This window comes from Alosa sapidissima, chromosome 13, assembly GCF_018492685.1.
Source record: "Alosa sapidissima isolate fAloSap1 chromosome 13, fAloSap1.pri, whole genome shotgun sequence".
Taxonomy (NCBI): Eukaryota; Metazoa; Chordata; class Actinopteri; order Clupeiformes; family Clupeidae; genus Alosa; species Alosa sapidissima.
Window position 1 is genome coordinate 13,704,373 of NC_055969.1, and position 15,592 is coordinate 13,719,964.

The following is a 15,592-nucleotide window of genomic DNA, read 5'->3' on the forward strand; positions in this document are numbered from 1 at the left end:
CCTTTCGCAATCCCATCAACTATACTACTGCAATGGGAGAGCTATTTTCCTGCACTGGATGGAGTGAGCAGCATTGAATTATGAGGCGTGAGCTGTCAGTGAGTGAGTGACTGATGATTTATTTATTTGTGTTGGGCTCAAAAACATCTGTCGGGTCTGAGTCACCACCTCAAAGCCACACAGCTGTATTCAGTTTTTGGACTCTTTTTGATGGACGGCTGGCTGCTCTGCACTTAGCTGCTAACTCAGAGGCCCACCACTACCGCTAAGCTATGCTGACATAAACCTGTGGTTGGAAGGAAAAGGCTAGTCTATAAGGCTGGCTAGCATCAGATAAAGCCATCCCAGCACTCTTTAAACAACGTCAACCAGAGAGGAGGTGAGGTCAGATGAGGTTTATTTTTGGAGCGGCAAATCCCCATAACCCCTGGCCATAAAGCTAGCTATCGTTGCTACGATATACGATATCGCTGCTACCTTTTGTTTTGTTTTGGTAAGTCGTTCTTCCACGGGGTTCAGACCTGCTCACCCCAATCCTGAAGGTAATAGCCTACTCGCTTTAGAGTAGGCTAGCAAGCACCAAGGGAGAACATCTGAGAGCTTTCTGACCACAAGTTTACCCATGAATCTTTACTATTTTCCTGAAGCACTTATCCCTTATGTTCTACTGTGGAAAAAAGAGGTAGGGGGTTAGCGTTAGCCTTCTGTGCAAGGACACTACAGTTTCATCTTCAAAGAGGCGGTTGGACTCCTGGGGTTTAAAGTCATTTATTTGTTACAGTTACTTGGCACAACGCTCCACCCAACAGATTGCAAAGTGAGGAACCCACCAAAACACATGCAAATTGGACCCATCTGAGAAAAGTACCTGTTGTTATCCACATTTTAACCTTTTTCAGTGGACTAATGAATTACTGATAATGTTATAAATAACTGTTGTTGTGCGTGTATTTTTGTGATGTCCCTATAACAGGGAAACATGACAAGCTTTTAATGACAACGACAGTGTTTTTTTTAACTAGCCTACAGCAATCCGCAGAGAAATTAGAACTAGGCAGGTGGGGTCTGGTTGGGTGAGAACGCACAGGTGCAACTCTACTCACACCCAGGAGTCCTACCATCTGCTGAAATAGAACATAAACTCAGCTGACCAGATTCGATGGTGTTTACAATCATGTGCATTTGAGGTCTGGCTTCTGTTTATTATTAAAGGGAAATAGCCACGGTCCAAGCTCCGGCGTATTCTCCACGCAGGTCACCCTCTCAATTTCCAAATCATCTGTCACGTCTGTCACTACTCCTCTTCTATAGGCAACTGCTGTGTGTTTTTCTCCTCACTGATTTTTCTTCAGAGAGAGCGCTATCGCGATGGGCCATACATTATCATTACGGCTGACATCACAAGGCTTTGTGGGGCTTGCTTTATGGCAGCTCGCATCGACCAGCTGTTCCCCAGCCTACACATGATGTCACTCCAGAGAGTCGTGACGGGTGTCTGCCAAAATCGTTAAAGAACGAAGAAGGGCAGCCCTTTTTTTTGGCTTTCTCGCTCTCCTCCTCATGTGTGGCGCGGGGTTGAGTGGCACGGGGTGATTGGCACGTTGGCATCACTGACCGCACATGTTATTGCTTTTCCTGATTAAAGCAGGTTGGAAGTTAATGAGAGGGCCAGACCAGGCTTTGTGTGTACATGCGTGTGTCGTGGCACCCCGTTAAGGCCCGTTTACACAAATCCGGGCTGTTTGCTGACGTACTTCACAAACCCCGAGTTGCATCTGACCTTTTTTTGATTGTGTGATTACCGGTATGTCAATTAGTGCTCGGAAGGTAAGAGAAGGACCTGAAGGACTTTTGCCAGTTTCTTCTTTTATAGATTCTTCCCCCTTCTTTAGCCGTCTTCCCATATTTTATAGTTTATTTTACAGATGGGAGAGTGGACCCGTAAAACAACTCAGCTGTTCTAGGGAGAGCTTTTTCCAAAAACTGTAAAACTGTGTCACCTTTTTCTGTATCCAATACCCTAATGATTGATTAAAGCCAGAGAGACTGACTTGAAATGCTTCACATCTTTAAAAGCCTGACTGCTTTTGACACACTTAAATTACTCTTTTACAAAACTAATCTTTGCACACCTCGTGCCAGGTGGCAAAATGATCTACAGAGCAGTCACCAATTGCCTAATGACTGTGAATGTGGGGCTCTAAAGCTTGGAATAATAACCTGCACACTAAACGAATGGGGTCAAACAGCATTCTTGTTCCATATCTCTGGCGCCATTTTTCTTCAGCTATCTTTGGCCTTTTGATCTATAAACCCACTGTAACTTTTAGGGGGGATTAATAGACTGTTCAAAACGCAGCCTTAAAAATGTTCTGAAAGATCTCACAGAGGAGATGGCACTGTGAATTGTCTGACTTTGCCTGCACAATGTCAATGTGCAATGAGCCACAGAGCCCAGGCCAACAGGCTCAGAGATATGCTTTAGAGCTAACTGCACAGGAGTATTTTGCACATTTTGGCACAGTCAGTGGATTAAGGTAATCTCACTAATGCCCATTCATTACCCATTTAGCAGACATTTGGTCTAAAAGGCTTGTAATGAACAGACTAATGAACTCAGGAGCTGCTCAAGGGGGGGTCAAACTGCAGACAACCACGATAAATTTCAAATGACATGCCAATCTCATTACCAACTGCTCTAATCAGTTTTCGTGCACGATTATAATCACCAAACTCCAAGATTCATTTTCAATTCAATTCGATACAAGCTTTTTTTAACTGAGCTGCACACAGAATAGAATAGAATAGAATAGAGAGTATGAGAGAATATTCTGACTGCATCACCAATAGAAAACAACAAACTAGCTATTTTGCAAGCTCAAACAAATCTATAACATTGGTGGTTTCCTCACTATTGTTACCAGTAGTGGAATACTGGAGAATTTTGGATTTTGGACAATACTTGCCCTCATGCACACATTCATCCAGCCCAGTGAGTCAGTTGTTTGGCTCCAGAGGGGAGCACAGGCTGGGCAGAGCAGGCAGTTACACTGTTATTGTGGTGCCCACTGACTAGCCTGGTGCAAAGGACTCGAGGAAAAAGGGCAGTATGCGCCCACACACCCACACCCAAACTCTCTCTCACACACACACACTCACACACACACAGTCGTACACACACACACACACACACTTGCAGAGACACACACACACAGAACTCACTCAGAGAACATAAAAACCCTCTCATATGTACCCCAGCTTCTTGGTAGCCTTTTTTATGTTTATTTATAAGAACTGACCCAGATAAAGAACAAGCCCACAATGGTTCTCAGGCCTTTGGCCCGAGGAGAAATGCCCCACCTTTTGTCAAGCAGCCCAAGAAACCCCTTAAGGTGGGGAGCACACACACACACACACACGACACTCAATAGAGAAGCAGGTTGGGGTGAAGAGTGGAATGCATTTGTGCCAATCCATCAGACTGACTGTCTGTACCACCAATTGTTCAAATGATGATGGCTTCAAGTAAATTAAACAAAAACCTTAAATGGCTTCAGTGTCACTTCATTTTGAAACATTTATTCACGTTCACACTCTTGCTTGTGTGTGTTGTACATTTATATGGTTAAATATTTATACAACACTTTTGCTTGCATACAACTCAATTGCACCAAATAATGTGTTTATACTGGTGAGTTTAGGACAAAATGGCCAACACAGTGATGGATCACAGGATTTTGAGCACATACGTTTGGTCAGCCTAATGATAGATTTTTCTGTCGCTTGTAACAAACAAAGAGACATGCGAGGCCATTAATTAAACCAGACAACATTGTTCAGGCCCTGTGCTCTGAGCCTTACAGCAAAGATATAAGTAAGACAAAGAACACTCTAGGCCCTTTTACTAAAAATAAACCCTAGAAAGAAAAAAACTTGCCACAGGTGGAAAATATGTCTGCATGGCAAAGAATGAAATCCAAAAAATATAAAAGGATGGCAGTAATGCACTTGCCAGTGGTTAAGGTCCAGTTGGCCCAAGAGACGACAGGGAAAAAAAAGAGAGAGAGAGAGAGAGAGAGAGAGAGAGGGAAAGAGAGAAAGGGAGAGACAGAGAGGGAGAGAGAGAAAGAAAGAGAGAGAGAGAGAGAGAGAGAGAGAGAGAAAAAAAAATCTGCAAACTTAGCCAAATGCTGCAAACAAAACCCAGTTTGAGTATGGAGTATTGGAGAGCTGTCAGTGATTTTGCAGAGAATTTTATCTAAAAAATGGCAATTGGAATAGGACTGCTGCTGCCACTCCAGCTCTTCTTATGTTAACTAATGTTATGTTTATTTCAGTGGTAGTAGTTGAGTGTGTGTGTGTGTGTCTCAGCGGACAATAGTGATGACATCGTTGAGCTGCTGTTGCCAGACTCCAAAGAAACACCTCTCTGGGATATTTGTCTCTCTGGCTGCACGACCAGCCAAAGGTTAATGTCTGTTACACACGCGGGAGGCTCAAGGGTAGAGCAGCTATCCAAAACACAAATCTCACTTAGCCAGCAAGGGTTCCAAAACTATCAGACCTTTAGCATTTTCAGCTAAAGCCCTCCTTACACTGAAAGACTTGGAAAATATTTTTGAAAGACTACAGTCTCAGACCCTCTCACATCTAAAGACAAGTGATAGAGTTGTTGAGTCACAGACTAGTCACAGACTATGATTTTGCAACAACTAGGGATCATGCAGGGTCACTATTTACAAGACTGCTACTACAGTAGATTCCTTTAAATTATTTCCATCATGCACTACATAACAGGAACTCATATGATAGCCTACTCATATCAGTCATTTTTTCGTTTTCATGTGTGATACCCCTAATAGATATAGAGTTGTTCTTTCATGTGGAATAGCAGACTAATAATTTATAAGAAATGAAATAACAAATAATCATATAGGCTACAGCTGTCGCCTACTTCACCCCTTCTTGTTTGGTGTTGGAGAGAGGTCACTATTGGTTTTTATATTGTTCACGTCACTATTTGCATGAGCCACTTAGTATAAGTATAAGTATATATACTCTTTTGATCCCGTGACGGAAATTTAGTCTCAGCATTTATCCCAATCCATGAATTAGTGAAACATACACAACACACAGTGAACACACAGTGAGGTGAAACACACACTAATCCCGGCGCAGTGAGCTGCCTGCATCAACAGCGGCGCTCGGGGAGCAGTGAGGGTTAGGTGCCTTGCTCAAGGGCACTTCAGCCGTGCCTACTGGTTGGGGTTTAAACCGGCAACCCTCCAGTTACAGGTCTGAAGTGCTAACCAGTAGGCCACGGCTGCCCACTAAAAAGACTAAAAAGACTTGCGATAATATCAAACATGTTTGATATTGTCGTAACGGCAAAACTAGAAAAAGACTGGAAATTTAGTCGCCGACTGTGAAAACAGACCAAAATCATACAATGTACTGTAAGGCCGCCATTAAATGGGATTGTGGGTGTGCCATTATAGTTGCTTCAGCCATACTGTTGCAACTATGATTTTGTAATCAACACATCATTTTTCCATCCATCAATCCATTCATTGTATTTTCACTTGCCATTTATAATCTCACTCGTTCTAATATAAAAGGGTTCTGCTTTGGTCTTGGCTACACAATTCATTTCCTGCACAGCGATTGCTGTTTCTTTTACTATGAAGTGTTTATTCCTGGTGCGACCAGGCTTCAGGGGTATAAGACCATTTTTATTAAAGTCTGAGTGAAGACAGACAGGATGTAAGGATCAGACTCTCTATTCTTCTGCTTCCTCCACGATCCCCTCTTCCTCAGTGAATGCGACGCCTAATGTGCTTTAGCAAGGCCCGATGCACACGCAACACACACACACACACACACACACACACACACACACACACACACACACACACACATAGTTTCAGTGAGACACTGAAACATAACTTGAACACTTTGTCCAGAGGAAGGCTAAAGGGGCCGTCTGCCTCCTAGAACAAAAGTGTTAGCAGTCAGGCCCTATGGCGACAGGGCTTATACATCTGCCTCAAACACCCTGAAACTAATGAAAAGAGAACCTGTCTTATAAAGCAAGTGGGCACTCGAAGACAAAGCCCTGGTGTGAATGTGGACTTTCAACAACCCTTTTGGGTAAGGTAAAGGCATGTGTGTGTGTGGGTGTGGGTGTGGGTGTGTGTGTGTGTGTGTGTGTGACTTGTGCAGACACAAGCTTGCCTTTCCACAGACTGGAGGTCTCCAATATGAAACCAGAGCTCCACTGACAGCTGGCCAAAGTGCTAATTTGTAAGCATTTCTTGGGAGAACAGTTCCTGTTTGAGGCTGAAACTGTAGACTTAGACACTATACACAGCCACCCTGCTAGCTGGTTATCACCACACCATCTTGTGAGTTAATAACCAAACAACTTCTTAATATCCATACACAAAAGTGTGCATTTCTACCATGTGCAAGCCAACGCCACTTTTATAGACTCTGAAAGACTAAACAGAAAGACTAAACTCTCTTCCCAAGCTCTGTTGTGTCATGCGACGGCCTACATTTGCGATCACAAGTGCTGTGGCCTCAGGATATTTCCTGCATTTTTCTCTTAGTGGCCTCCCTTATTGCCCGGTCTGTCTTTGTATGTCAAGAAAAGAGATTTTCTGCTTTCTTCCTGGTGGACTGAACCCTCCCCAAAAAAATAAAACAATTCTGAGACGCATTGTTGGGGCTCCCTGACCCAAAAGCTGGGGGCAACAAAGGGAGTCTGCCTCTTCACTCTTGAGTTGGGGGTTGGGCCAGGGGGGTTAGTGAGTGGCATATTACATGGTCGCTGAGTGCACAGGACCCCCACCCCACCCATCCTCACCCTCCCTTATGAGAGTCACGAGAGGAACCACCACAGCAGCTATTTAGGCACTGAGCTAAAACTGCTAATCAAAGGGGGAAAAAAGCCTTGCAAATGCACCCCTTCACACACACACACACACACACACACACACACACACACACACACACACACACACACACACACACACACACACACAATTATTCCACCCACCCACTGAGCTGCTGAAACTGCTGTACCGAATGACCTGCTTCTGTTGTCATAGCAGCATAGGATGTATGGTACGATAGTCACAGGCATTCCATCTTGGCATGAATCTGATGAGTAGCACAGTCACGTCAGTCAGATGGACCTAATGCTAAGCATGCTAACTCTTGGCCTGTTAAAGTTTAGCTTGCAACCTCTTAGCTTTGTTTTCAGTTCACACCTAGCGCAGCAAACAGGGTCTCAATGCCAATCAAATGTAGGAATAGCCCAGGGGCATCTCCCAGTCAGTGCTTCGTATTGATTTTATGGAGGCGCTGGTTCAATACTTGTTTTCTAAAACTATCAAACCACATATGTACAGTATGCCTCACAGGCAAACCTGAATGGCTTGAGGGTATTCATTAAACATGTGTACTCCATATTGACTCACTTTGGCATGATCCTGTTCTGTTAACATACAGCATGCATCTTCTATAAATGTCTTCACATAACTTTGTTCTGTTAAATTCCCTAATTCCACAGCATGAATCTTACCCAAGTAACTGTGTCACAACAGGAAATGTTATCAAATGTATGAAATTAATATCTATTTATGGGTCGTACTGCAGATTTATTTCTGCTTAAAGATATTTGTGTTTACTTTGACAAGCATGCTGTAATGGTACTAATTACTGATCTGACACACTGGTTTAAAATTGACATAGGCTATTATAGATGGAATTATTTCCCAAAAGCAAATAGGCTTTCTGGGAAACTGAGCTGCCACATTCTTTTCATGGCTCATCACTAAATATGTCCATGTGTTGATTCATGTTTGCATCAAATTATTACCATTATATCATATATCGGAGTGTAACAAAACACTATTTTTCAAAATTAATTAATTAGATCTTTTATGGCTAGCCTACAACCCTACCCTTGTGCGATTTGGTCTCTCAATCCAAGGGCAACTCTCATCCAATTCATGACAGCTCTGCTTCCCCAATACTTTCTTAACCACCTCTTATACACACCCTGGCTTAGGTGCGGATAATACGTTACGATTCCCCTGGCATATAAAAAAACCTGTGAGTATCTTCTTCCCTTCCCTTTCTCATTAGACTGCGCTGATCCACACTATCGGTGCCCATCTCATGCAGTCCAATCAAACTGACTCGTCTAGCCTGTTCCAATCCTGGGGGACCTAGCCGGCCTGCAGACAAAACAATAGCGGGTCTGCAAAAACAGTGAAATACAAGCCTCCAGGCCTCTCCGCTCCAGGCCACGCTTCCCCAAGGTCTCCTGGGGTTTGGGTAGACAGGGTCTGATTTTTTAGGGGTTAATATAACCCTCACACCAGGCACTCCTCACATTGGGTTTTTATTAGCCTGACGTAGTCATACTCAATTCCAGTTAGAATATGAGTCTGATACTGCTCCATTGGGACATAATTATGGGGCGTGTTCCAACTGATACAGGGGGGGAATGCCTCTGCATTGGTTAGGTCTACTTGGATAGACCTAACCAATCAGAGCATGTGAGGTGTAGGAAGAAAACACAAGATCCGATCTTCTCCACAAATGCCTTAACATTGTTTTCTGGTCTTTTGTAAAAGTTAGTGCCGTCAATAACTCCTAGCCTACAACACTCATTAGCGAAATCTAAGAGATACGTAGTAGGGTAGGCTATTAGGAAAAAACTGATAGCCTATATCCCCTCCGTTTTAAAAAATAATTCTGTTAAACACTGATATGCTACAAACATGTTAAACAGCTGGGAAAGGCTGTCGCAAATCCCTCGAACAGGTGGTCAATCAGAGATTTCAAACGAACGAGGGAACATGTCACAATGCAACAGCACTGTTCCCTTGATGAAAGTGAAACCATGAGTTTTCCCACATCTCAACTTTGGCCAAAGTTTTCAGAAATAATCGTTTTCAGTGATAAAACCTCATTAAATAATATGCATTTTCTATATGGGGTCTTAAAAGCCATGTATCCTTCTAGCCACAGCGTTTTTGTTTCAAACATAAGCCTAATCGAAGCGTGCTCAGATGACGTGATAGACCAGGCGCTGTTGCTCACCTGTCCATCATCGTAAAGCCCGATTTGATTGGTCCGCCCGATCAAGGGCGAGCATACTTGCTCCACAATGGAGCAATGCCAGACTGAACTTCCCGACCTCAAATGTTGTGGGCGGGACTAAGTTCGGAATAGCACATAGGCTAGGTTTTTATAGAGTCATAGACACCATGAGCTCAGATACCCCCCATATGTTTACATACAGTGCCAGGCCATAAACTTACAAAAGCCTTTCTACTAAAAGAAAAACAACAACAATGAATTATTGTTTTCTTTTTCAACCAAACATGCCAAATTTCTCCCCGTGCAGCAAATAACTAAACAACAGCCACGCCCCAGAGGCAAACCATTGGGATTAAAGTGTATCTGTGCAGGTTGTTACGAGGTGTTGATTACATGCAATGGCGAAACCAGCAGCAGCAACAAAGACCAACAACACGACGCAGTCTGTGTATGTATGTGTTGGAGACCCTGGAGGTATTGGCAAGGCATGAAAGACAAACCCTGGGCAACCTTCCCTATTATCTGTAGCACCACAGAGCGGTTCCTCAGCTCAGCAGGGTCAGAGAGCCCTGTACCAGTATCAATAACCACCTGGCCAAGACCTGAGGCCCTCATTACAGGGACCGGAAGACGGCATGGTGGGGGGGGCTTTCATTCCAGAGCTTCAGCAATTGTGTTAGCTGTGTGTTTGTTTGACTGGGTCCTGGGTCCTGCTAAATGTTATCCATGGAGTGCAGTCTTACTGACAGTGTGAACTTGTTTTGGTATGGGCAACAAGGGAAAGGTATACAAATAAATCTTGAAGTAAACTGAAGTGAATTGATCTGAAGCTGAAGAAATACTGGCAGACCACCAAAATTGAATTTCAGTTGAAATTGTGGTTGCAAAGTTGAAACAGAATGAGCTAAATTCAGTTAAAGGGGAATGAATTGATTGGATTATAGATTTAGTTGAACTAGATTAGACTGAACTGTATTGAATGGAGCTTGTTTTAGTTGTGCTGAGTTGAGCTACACCAATCTGAAATGAGCCAGACTGGTTGTAAAAAAGCACACTGCTTTAGAAAGCAGGAGGGCAGGGAGGCCCTGGAGTGTCGTCCAGCTAGCGTCGGTGGTGGGCGACGTGAGGGAGACAGACAGCTCCAGCTGCTTGGAGGACTTACCACTGGAACAGTCGGCTCCGCCCCAGCCCGGCTCACACTGGCAGGTGTTGGGGGCCAGGCAGCGACCGTGGACACATTTCTCAGCACAGGAGGCTGGAGACAAGAGGGAGGGGCGAGGGCAGGGGCAGAGGGGGAGGGGGGTTGGTGGTTTTGGGTGGAGGGTATAGGAGAGAAAAGAGAGAGAGGTCAGATTTCATCCACTACGAACACAGAGTGCTAGAGTGCCAACATTATTAAGACAGGGGGGGTCAGAGAAATGTGGATGAAGTGCAGACAAAAGCTGACAAAACACACACACACATACGCACAGATGCACTCTTAAAACGAATGTGTTTGTCCCTATCTAGACACAGAGATGTGTTAAAAAACAACGCAAGTTGTGTTGCTTTCAACGCAAGTTTTCAACACATATGGTGTAACAAATAAAAAAAGGAAACAACACAAACACAAACTGTGTTGTCTCTATCTGGACACAGAGATGTGTTAAAAACAACGCAAGTTGTGTTGTTGTTAACACATTCGTTTAAAGAGTGCACATGAACACACACGCACACACACTCAGACACAATGGCACTAACTAAAACACTTAAAAACAAGCACATGGATGAAATTACATAAAAAACAAACAATTTGTACATCGTACAATAACAGCACCAAACATCTCTGATCAAAGAATTGAAGCATTAAAGTGTAACCACTCATAGATTATTTTTTGTGTTTGTGACGGGGATCGAGGGAGTGTGGGTTCAGATGATATTGGGCGTAACATTGATCTTGTCTGTTGTTGATAGATTAGAGACAAACCACCCCAAGGCAGCACAGATGTGGTCAGCAACAGTGACAAACTCCACAACCCAGACTGGACTCCAAACAGCACTGGGGATTGAGTCCAATCCATTTGAGATGGAGATTTGTGGCAAGGCAAAAGAGTTAATGTCCGCAACACTGCTTTTAAACTCCCATATGTAATGCAATGCCTTTTTTCTTGCATTAATTATGGGAGTTTAAAAGCAGTGTTGCGGACATTACATCTTTTAACTGGAGCAAGTGTATTTGTCCTGCACCTGCCAGAAGGTGGGATGTGCACACAACTACTTTTTGGAAGGCAAAAGACTTCCCATGATCTAGTACTGATTTAGATCACTGAAACACTCATGGATTAAAATTGCTTCCCAACATTGGATGGCTCACCAAGGGGTGGCATTTTTTAAAGTGGTTTCGCATCTGCTCTGGCCTGGTTGTAAACAAGTGACAGTTTAAAATTTGCTTCGCAATGGTTCCTCCTTTTTTCGGCCATATAGCATTTTTGAGGGAAGATGAGATCGAATCACGATGACTAAAATTCTATAAATATATCAGCCAAGCTGTGGGTGGATTGCAAAAAAATGTGTTTTTATTCTTAAGTTGAATTCTGTGTTCTGTTTAAACCCATCTGCAAAGCACTGCACCTTATATATTTGATAATGTCATCCAACACATAAAATCATTCTAGTTTCCCATTTGAGCAAGGCTTCATCCCACTTTATTTAGGGTTTGCGGAAACAGCAGGCATGAGACGACACCATGTGATTGCGGCTTACAGTACACACAACGGCTCCTTTTCAGGGGAACAGAGAAAGTCCCCTTTCAGCTCCAAATGGTCACATTTCTAAATCCACTGTTGAGGAGATAAAGCTGATTCATCAGCAGAGAAGGCAGCCATCATTCCCTTGCACACAAAGTTCTTCATTTACACCAGATTTCCCCCAAAAGCATTTGTCATGTCGAGGCCACTGACATTCGGGTGAAACGCAGGCGACCGCAAGAAAGCCTTGGACTATTGTTCGGAAATCTGGCGGCGACAAATCAGAGCGAGCGGTGGACGTGTTGAAGGGTCATCGTGCTCGGACACAGGTTTGTTTGTTTGTGCTCAGAACTGATGGCTGCAGTTGTTGTTTTCTAAGCAGTGGCCTGTTCAGACCTCCTGCCTGTTGGCCACACCTGTTCACCCTCCACTGTTTTCACTGAGTGAAAGCTCAATCTGTTGGACAGCAACGCTGCTTCTAACACAAGTCACGTCACCCCCCCATCGCAGTCACATGTTGGCTCAAGCCATGACTTGGCTTTCATGTCGTTGGCCTTAAAACAAGGCCCTTAGGTGGGCCACAGTCAAAGAAGTTGAAAGAAGGGAATCAAGCGGGCTTTTTGCGCTTTAGGGTCCAGTCTCTGAATCAGAGATGCTTGCGGCCTACATCATAAACATATCAAAGTCAAAATACTTTAGACACACAAGGACATCCGTTGTGGGTGTGGTACCTTGTGACTAGCTAATTAGCTCACATGTTGCCAGATCCTGTGACCACTAGAACTGTGCATTCCAGCATACCTGTAAGTCCTACTGTATCCCACAAAAGAGATCATTCTTTATGTGCTTTGCGCATATCCCAGCTATCATGGCCTTCAGTGGCTCAGAGATAACGATCAGTACATGAGCAGTCGCAGTCACAACAACAGCCGTTGTGCTCATGACTTAGGACACAGAGGTCCCGAGGCCACAGGGCGAAAAACCAACGCAGCCAGCTCGGATACTCACGAACACACATCTCGCCGCTTTCGTAGAAGCCAGGGCAGCACTGCTCCTTGCGCCGGTACATTGTCTTCTGTCCACTGCGGTACGCTGTGCGATAGCTGACCCTGAGAACAAAGAGAGAGGGGAAGAAAACATAAACAAAACACTTTAAAATGCTTCCAATTTGAAGTATACAGTCTTTTACTGGATTATATGTTGAACTTCTACTCTACTTCCAATTACAAGGCAGGATTGTATATCTATTACACATACCATTAGCAAAATGGTATAATACTAACATAGGAGATGTCTTTGCACTTCCTTGACTTTTTTGTATATTAACAAATTAATAAAGGTTTATAACAAATGCTTATACATGCTTTATACATCCTTTATAAACAGTTCCTTAGCGTCATGCTAAGTGTGAAATGCAAGGTACAGATTAGTTCTGCTCTTTGATCCTCCTGTAATCCTCTCACCTGTGGCGCGTGCACTTGAACCAGTTTAGGACGTTTGAGCAGCTGGTGTAATATATCTGGTCAAAGGGGCGTGCATAGGACTCCTGCACGGTTAAAGAGTAGCTGCAGAAAGACACACAGATATACACAGATGAGTGTATAGGCACACACACATACACACACAGGGACACACACACACACACACACACAAACTTGCTGTGACCTGTTTATGCAGCCTGTGTGTGGTCCCATAACTCTTGTGTGAGTGACTAACAAGGAGAGAGGCTAAGTACTTTAATAAGGCCACCATTAGAGAGCCTGTGTATCAGTGGGGGATTATGTATCAAACAGCTTTAAGTCATGCCACTTCTGAGAGGGTTTTCACACACACACACACACACACACACACACAAGCACGCACGCACACACACACACACACACACACACACACACACACACACAGACACACAAACTAAAACATATGCTCAAACTCAGGCGCACACTTTAGAAACTTTTAAACAAACACAAAAAAAAACCCTCCACGCTCAAATTGGTAGACACTCTTGTTGACACCCACTTCCTCGTGTAGCCTTACTCTTTTCGTCCCTGGGCCAACTGCGGATATTTATAAACGTTTTGATAAATAAACTCCTTCATGTGTTGTGCGACTTAAAACCATTATGTGAGACAGTTGCTCTCTTGTGATCCTATAAAGAGGAACAGTTGTGACCGTCGGGCTAGTTTCGAGGTCCTCAAGCGCCTAAAGGTCCGCTGTGGAAACGGGTCTGAATTCCTCTTTAAGTGCCCTCATAAATGAGCTTCCACAAGTGATTCATGAAACTGCCTATCAGTCATCATTTGTCCAAAAGCAGTAGCTGAGAGTGAATGGGATTTGCATTTGCAGGAGGCTTTGGCATGAGAGGAAGGAGCCAGAGAGAATGAAAGAGGGAGAGAAAAGGAGGGAGGGAGAAACAGAGGGAGAGGGTATAGGGGAGGGAGGAAAGGAGGAGAGAAACACACTTTCGGAACTTCACTCAAACGTTGAACGAGGGGTCACCCAACTCCCAGCACGGCACAGTTGTTCTGTGTAAAACAGGCTTGGGAGGGCTCCAGAATGTTAGGCAGCTATGCTGACCAGTCATCAAGAAAGACTTGAGCGTACGACGCAGTGGGCAGAGGAGAAAAAAAACATTAAGACATGGTCAGGCTGGGAGATGAAGATATGCAACAATTAGAAGCCAAACTCATTCTCTATCTCTCTCTTCCTCACTCTGTCTCTCTCTTTCTCTCTCTCTCTCCCTTTCTTGCTCTGTTGCTCTCTCGCTCACCCTTACTCTCTCTCACTCTAGCCCTCTCTCCATCTCTCTCTTCTCCCTCACACTCTTCCTCTCTCCCTCCTTGCCTTCACTCACTTTCTTCCCTCTTTCTCTCCCTCTTTATCTCTACCATACCTTTATTTGTCTCTCACTCTAACCCTTCTTTTCTCTCTCTCTCTCTCTCTTTCTTTCTCTTACACTTCTCTCTATCCCCCCTCTCTCTCCCCCTTTCACCCTCACTGTCTCTCACTCTGTAACCCTTCCTCTCATTCTCTCTCTCTCTCTCTCTTTCTCTTACTCTTCTCTCTATCCCCCCTTTCTCTCTCCCTTTCACCCTCACTGCCCCTCACTCTGTAACCCCTCTCATTCTCTCTTTCTCCCTCTGTCTCTCTCACTTTCTTGTCCTCTCTCTGTGTCTGTCTGAGGGGGAGCTGTTGCGTAGCCACCCTTCCCTTCACGGCCCTTTAAGGCCGCAGCTGTTCCCACAGATTACGCAGTGAAAGTGAATCTAGCTGGGAAAGCAGCCCCTGCACCTTTGTTCTTTTCAATCTGCTTTAATGGATTTCCGAGCTGCTCCTTAATTTGGCTGAGGAAATCTTCTGCCTATTAAGTGTGTGTGTGTGTGTGTGTGTGTGTGTGTGTGTGTGTGTGTGTGTGTGTGTTTGTGTGTGTGTGTGTGTGTGTGTGGGTGGGATGTATGGATGTGTGAGTGCGTGGGGATGAGTGTGTTTTTACTGTATGTGATGGTATTTTCTGTGTGTGTGTGTGTGTATCTATGTTTGTCTGTGTGTGTTTGTGTGGGTGGGTGGTTGGATGGATGGATGTGTGGGTGCGTGGTGATGAGTGTGTGGGTGTTTTGTGTGTGTGTGTGTATGTACGTGTGCATGTGTGTGTACGTATATGTCTGTGTGTGTCTGCATGCCTGTGTGTCTGTGATTGTGTCTCTATGCACAGCTTTAGGTGCAGGACTTCAAACCTAAAACAGCTGACT

At 44.2% G+C, this 15,592-nt stretch overlaps 1 protein-coding gene across 1 annotated transcript in view; it reads right to left on the reverse strand.

Moving 5' to 3' along the window:
- megf10 (multiple EGF-like-domains 10) overlaps positions 1–15,592 on the reverse strand; it is a 65,275-nt gene that overhangs the window by 35,405 nt on the left and 14,278 nt on the right. Inside the window, exons 3-5 of the mRNA XM_042060329.1 lie at positions 13,307–13,408; positions 12,852–12,952; positions 10,280–10,372 (exon numbers count right to left, since the gene is read on the reverse strand). Of these exons, the coding sequence (XP_041916263.1) occupies positions 10,280–10,372; positions 12,852–12,952; positions 13,307–13,408 (296 nt within the window). The remainder of the gene's footprint in view (positions 1–10,279; positions 10,373–12,851; positions 12,953–13,306; positions 13,409–15,592) is intronic.